The sequence below is a fragment of the Stegodyphus dumicola genome, chromosome 2, assembly GCF_044657685.1.
Source record: "Stegodyphus dumicola isolate Sdum_Otavi_A_Nest chromosome 2, ASM4465768v1".
NCBI classification, from domain to species: domain Eukaryota; kingdom Metazoa; phylum Arthropoda; class Arachnida; order Araneae; family Eresidae; genus Stegodyphus; species Stegodyphus dumicola.
Genome location: NC_140769.1, coordinates 174,809,429 through 174,816,350, shown reverse-complemented (window position 1 = coordinate 174,816,350; position 6,922 = coordinate 174,809,429). Strand labels below are relative to the sequence as shown.

General features: G+C 31.4%; 1 protein-coding gene across 2 annotated transcripts in view; it reads right to left on the bottom strand.

The window, feature by feature from the left end:
• Nucleotides 1-3,399: 3,399 nt before the first annotated feature.
• Nucleotides 3,400-6,922, bottom strand: part of LOC118181534 (pancreatic triacylglycerol lipase-like) — a 41,978-nt gene continuing 38,455 nt past the window's right edge. For both annotated transcript variants that reach the window (XM_035350702.2, XM_035350703.2), the window contains one exon: nucleotides 3,400-4,605. Coding sequence is in view for 1 of the 2 variants with exons in the window: in XM_035350703.2 (XP_035206594.2) it covers nucleotides 4,583-4,605 (23 nt within the window). In the remaining variant the exon portion in view is untranslated. The remainder of the gene's footprint in view (nucleotides 4,606-6,922) is intronic.

Genomic DNA, 6,922 nt, shown 5'->3' with positions numbered 1-6,922 from the left:
TTCATGGTTTTCATAGTATTAAGTCATATCTTTCGTAGTTCGTCATATCTTTCGTAGTAGTAGTGGAAATATGTTGTCTTCGGTTTTTATTTGTAACATGGTTGCAAATTTTTTCTTTTGTGAAAAAGAATTTTATTAATATCAACGCTTCAATGTAATTATATTAAGATTAAGCACTATTTTAATATTGACTTTTGCAGAATTGTATTATTATTATTATTTAAAATCCATAGTGATCGGACATTTACAAGATAACTTTTAGTCGAAAATGGCTGAGCTCATTGGTAATTTGACTGTCTCGTCACCAAATACTTTGCTTAAGGTGTTATAACTACGGTACTACAGAATATTAAAGCTGAAATAAATGATAATCGACAATTTTATATATCCATGTCTCTTCCAAGATCCGAACCCGGGCTCAGTAATATAGCAATGACACCGCCAACCACCATCGCGATCGGGCTGGTATTCCGGAATAAATTGGCTAAATATTACAAATAACGATTATACAAACTATTTAACTTAATCACAGGAAATTTGTTTATTAATGAAACTTGAAAACGTTCGATTTTTTAGATGTTTTAAATTAGGAAGAACTGCAACAGAAACAGCATAATTTTGTTGATATTTCTGTGAAGTGGTAATATAATTCAGTGTTTCAAGAATCAAATTAAAATACCTTTGATATTGTTATAAATTTAGAAAATATGCCATGAAAATCTCTTTTATTAAAAGTCATTAAAAGGGCTGGTATCTCTAAATTAAACACCTATGTTTTCTTACATTTTCATGTAAACGGCAACAGCAGTCTGGTAGACTGTGAGCTCAGCGAGAACATAAAATCCTCAACAAACCCTTTTTTTTATGACTTTTTTCATTTTTGAGCAGCAGTTAAAATCTGAAACTTTTCAGACTTTTTTCCTAATCAATTAGTTTCGTAGCATTTAACGGGACATTAATAACAGTATTTTTTTAATTAAATTCTACCTAGAATTTGGACAGCACATGACCTTCTTCCAGTTCCATGTTTAAAATAGCAAGAAGCTTTAAGCGAAATATCACTTCTGGTTAATCGTCTGCAAAATTTAATTTGTTATTCCAGCAGATAGGCCCGTCGGTGGCCGAGCGGCAAAGTCGCTGAACGTTCACAGTGCAAACTGTGTTCGTTTCCAGGTAAACGGGCTGACTATAGCGTGCTAAACGAGCTGATTGTCATTGCTTTCCCTATGTTCCGGAGAACTAGTTTTCCTTAGAAAGTCACATCGAAGGCTACCCTACCCCTTAAACAGATAACTATCTTGCTTTACCGTAGTAAAGTAAACCATACAAACTAAAAAGTATAATAGTCCGTAAAATAGAACTTTGGATAATGTTTCATTAAATATGGTTGACCATGTGTAAAAAATAGTTCTTTTTTTTAACTTATACTAACATAATCAAATGATTGCTTTCCCTCCTTTTCTAAACTGAAACTTTTATTTTATTAGGCACTCAAGTGTTTTGGCACAGCAGTTACAAATTTTCAGAAGAGACAGAGCACAGCTAGACGATAGCGGTAGTAACAACACAAAACACAAGAAAGGAAAGATACGAACGCAGAGAGAAAACATGTTTATTATGATTAGTACAGCAGATATCAAGAAATAAGAACAAAAACAGACAACGATCGTCATTAAAGAAGCTGTTTGAAATTACGACATCGGATCGTGATATACGCCTCACATCTCAGGCACATGGAAGATCAGATGTTCTGGAAAATACCAGGCGTATTCCTATAATATTAAGCTGTCACCATGCTTGCAATTAGTTCCTCAGCACTATTAACGGGGGTTTCGTACACCATTGTCTTAATGTAAACGTATTCCTAACAGAAAGTAATCAATTCGAGTGAGGGTTGGTGATCTTACTGGCACCGAGCCACCCCTGCCGATCCAATGTTGACGATACGTTGCATTCGGGTGAAAACGTACATTAAGGTTGTAAAGTAAGGGGACCTCAGAATGTGGAAACTGTATGGCATAATCAACATGTTTTCTCACCCTTTTCGTGTCCTTCCATTCTTGTGTTTTGTGTCGTTACAACCACGCCAGGAAATCATTTCTGACCACGCACTGCTACGTTATTTTCCATCTTCTAAGTGTACACTATCTCTCCTGAAAGATTGTAACCGTTATGATGAATGCGATAATTTTTTTTTCTATGTTATGTATCTACTACTAACTAATCTAAATTCAGTTTGATCAACACTTATATCCAGGCGATGGTTAGGTTTCTGTAAACAACATTCTTTATTGTCTTATTTATTTCCAATATTTCAGCAATGCTCGTTAAGTTTTGGATTGTACCAAAACGTATGTTCTCACCAAAATTTGCTTAAAGCTTCAAGTAGCGTATCACATACGAATCATCAAGTTTAACAAAAATCTAATATATTGTCTTCTTAAATGTCTTGAAAACTAAAATTAAAAAGCATCTCTTTCAATTTAAAGTATAATCTCTTAATATAGTTTTTCATTAAACCTATTACGAGCTTCAAGTGTAGATCATTTCCGGTTGTCCATTAATAATGTTTAAGTACTTCAAGTTAAGTACCGCTTCCGGTTATCCAATTTAACCCAAAATGTAATCAACTCTTTATATGTATTCAAAAAGTTCAAATATGGAAAAAATGAATGTTTGAAGTTTGATACAAGAATTGTCGTAGACGAAAAAACCATCACACACACATATTATTGTAAAAATGTTAAAAATATCTTCTGTGACTCTTATTCCAGCTTATTCACTGAAAAATAACTATCGAATTTTTTAACTGAGAACATTACCTCCCTTATTTACATAAATAGGTTGGTGGCAAATAAAAAGTTTTAAGTTTCTTAAAATATTTTAAACTTTAAATTTTATATCAATGTATTCTTATTTAATCATTTTAAATTTAAGGATCTCTTTGATTTGTTGAGCTGTTCATCCAGATATAATTAAGGAACAGGACTCTATTGATAAGTCTTTCGGCTGCTCCTTGAAAATGACCAAAGAATTGTTCCCATTTAATCCTTTAAATTTAAGGATATCTTTCATTTGTTGCGCAGTTTATCCAGATATAATTAAGGAACATGACTCTACTGATAACTCCTTCGACTGCTCCTTGAAAAAAGCCAAAGAATTATGAACTATTATTTAATTATATAAGACCTTTTTAAAATTTTTGTGTCAATTTATTTTAATTTATTTCTGTTTTCCAAGTTGTTATTTATATATATATTCATATATATTATGCAATAATGCTTGCAAAATATGATAATTTAATTCGAATTTCTATGTTTATATATATTTTCGATGGGGACGTAAATGTTTTATGAAGGAACTGAAGTGCATTATGAAGGTAACAGAAGCCATAACCAGTTTCATAATCTTAATAATCCTTTATTCTTGACAAATACAAGCGTCTTATCTTGATCAATTATGTTTGTGCTTTTATACATCTTTGCAAACAATACATTTGATAAAAGAAAGATAAGCGGCGACAGGTTGGGAGAACAACAAACTAGAGAATCAAATACAGATTCTAATAACTTGAACGTCAGGTTAAGAATGATACAGTTCTGGTTTATGTTTTCACTTTATTCTTATTAGCTGTTTAAGGTTCTTTGGTTGTTTTTAGCATTTTGCTTTTGCATTTTACTTTGGTTTTCATCTCTTTGTTTTACTCAATAACTTTTCTAAACACCTTTTTTATTTTGGTTATTATTTTGCTATAATTTGCGCATTTTTACTCACTTCCAATATAGAGTAGTTTTGATTTTTTTTTTTGTAATTTTGGTTTTTACGATGGACTCCTTTATTAACTGAACAATTCTATCCTTTTCTATTTTAATTTACTATTTTATATTAATTAACATTTTTCATTAAATTTCTCTTAAAATGTTTCACTTTGTTGTAAAAGTAAGATTACTTCTCTTCCTCCAAATAATTCCTCATTTTAAGGAAAAGTTAAATTATTATTTTTAAATATAAAATACATTGCATTGTTACAGGTTATATCTTGAGGAATACTTTTTCAAAAATTAAAATTTTATATCATTTAGTAGAGAATTAGCATCACTTATGCCGAATAACATCACAGATCATCATCACAAAAATATTACAGATGCCAAATTCTTATTTTGAACCTAAGTCAAACTCAAAGCATGCTAAAAATTCTTCAATAGTCAACATATAGTATGAAGCATCTAAAGTTACATAGAAAAAGGTAAAGGGAATAGTAAAATTTATTAAAATTTATGAGAAGAACTAAAAATATCGAGTAATAAAATTCTTGAAAAAATCTACAATGATTCACATTTTAACGTCACCAGAGGATTTGCTAAGGTTTTTTATGCTCTCGCTGATTATCACAGGTAACCAATTTGCTCTTGGACTCAATCCTGTTAACACATCCTGCTTCTTTTGTCTTCATATTTAGGCCACTTAAAATTCATGAGCAAAATCACAAGTTATTTAACAAAAAAGTATATTTGGAATTTTCGATAAAATGATAGGGGTAGCAATACACTTTATATCATTCGTTGTATTCCTTCTTCGAAAATTAGCTGCTCGAGCGGCAACCACCTGAAAGATTTATTATAAAAAATATAAAAGTATAGAGTATGCTAGAGTAGTTTCATAAAAATACATAATACTTCTAAACATTCATCTCCTTTAAATGTACTTTTATTTAAATAAATCAGATTTAAGAGCAGAAAAAGTACTTTTCAGATCTGCGTTTCTTTTTCAATCCTTTGGTTTGCTACTCCGTAACAGAAAGATTAAATCTGAAAGTTAAATGTCTTGCGTTTTACTGAATGACAGCAAACTGTATATAATGATATTAAGTATATTATTTGAGGCACTGTCAACACATTGCTTTCAGTTAGACGAATATTTGGATTAAAACTGAACGATAAATATCTTATATTTTGCCGAATGGCAACAGTCAGGCGCGCTGGAGGTAAAACTCTATTAAAAAGTGCTATGCACAAAGTTGTGGCAACTTTAAATTCGAAGTCAGAATTTTATTTTAATAAACTCTTATTTTGTTGAGTTTGTTAAACAAAAATTCGTTAAATTTCCAGAAAAACATGAACAAATTCGAACTTCGAATTGCCCATGTTCGAGAGGAGAACTATGTGTATGAAAAATTCGGTGGCTATAGATGCCGTCGTTTTTTCACATGAGAAGAACATACAGTAAACCTTTGCGAATGCTCGGTTTATGTCGTTAACACATTGCGTGGACGATAAAATCGCATTCTTGAAAAGTTAACTTTCTATGGAACAATCGAGTTGATAAATTATAAAGATTAAGATAATAAAGATTAAGAAAATAAGTATAATTTATACAAACCTAATTAGTATCGTAGTTAAAAAGAAAAATTTAACACATATTAATTGAAATAATTTATGTTGCTTCTAAATAAGTAGGTACAGGATGCAATTATTTTTAATATAAAGTGTTTTCTTTTTTCTTCATTTGGGTCAAACTCCATCGCAGAATCAGAGAGTTCCTGTGGATCTCTCAATAATTTCTTCACTATTACTGCGTTTACCTTCAGTTGTTATAAAATCACCCAATTCACCATTAGCATTCCACGTTCGTATTTCCCGACTAACTCATTGTTTCTTCTTCTTCCATTCTGAAAATCCTTCGCAGTCGGTTGCTTTTGTCATTGGTATGATTTTATTGGCTTCATTTTCAATTAATCCTTTAAAATTGTTAACAACTTCTGGTCAAAGCCAGTGATGACAAAAAGCATTCATTGTTGATGAATTAACATGTTCTAGTGGAAGCTAAAGCATTTCTATGCAGTGTCTTATGTTGAAATGCTTCCAAAATATCGTTAGTTAGTCGTGCGTTCTTTCATGATGCTTTATTTGCAGAGATGCAAACATGCCTGGCCTAATAAGCTTTGACAGTTTTTATGATTCTTTGATATATCGGCGGGATTGAAGACGTGGTCTTCCGTGGAAGGCGACTACGACACCTACAAATTGGATGTAAAGTTATGAAGGCTTTAGCACATTATGCTGGAGTATTATCGATAATTACAAGAAATTTAGGGTTTAAGGTTCCGCTGTTCTAAATAATGCTTTACTTCTTTATTGAATTAACTTTCAAACCACTCATTAAAGAGGAAGTATTAACTGTTTCTGAGCATTTTGTACTCCACTTTCACACAGCCAGCAGTTGTTCAATTTTTTTCCTGCAATGCTCGAGCTTTCTGAAACGATAGATGAGCAGAGACTTGCAATTTAAATCTGTGTATGCATTTTCATAAAAAAGCAAAGTGTATTTATTCTTAAAAGCTTTAAAATATAAGGAAACTTTAGTGTCTTTGTGATGTAGTTCCTTTGTCCACACGCACATTCATAAGTTGTTACTCTTATCATTAATTAATTAAAAAAATTTAAGTTTGAATTTTTTTGATGCTTCTTTATCTGCAGAGCTAGCTTCTCCCTGCAGTTTTACATTGCGCAAATTAAAACGATGCTTCAACGACATTGAAAAACGAACGAAGTCCTCAACCTAATATCTGCTTGCTTGAAAGGTAATTTTCTTTGAAAATTGGCAACCTGTATTTGAAATGAAAGAAAATAAATCTAACGCTTTGTTTCTAATAACAGAACCATTCACCAAGTACGCATTTTTCGTTTACATGATTCTCTATCCAAGTTCATATCATCAACGCTTATTCAGTATACAACGAGCCGTCATTATCAGAACTACCATGCATTAGCTGGAGTTCACTATATACCCCTTAAACTATACAATAGCGGTTTTCCAAAGTGCATTATATCAACTCAACTTTATTTCAGGCAGTCTTGTCCTAAAAGGATTATTTTGTGTTTTTTATCTTTTGTTAAAGGTGTCTTAGTATACACTTAGTATA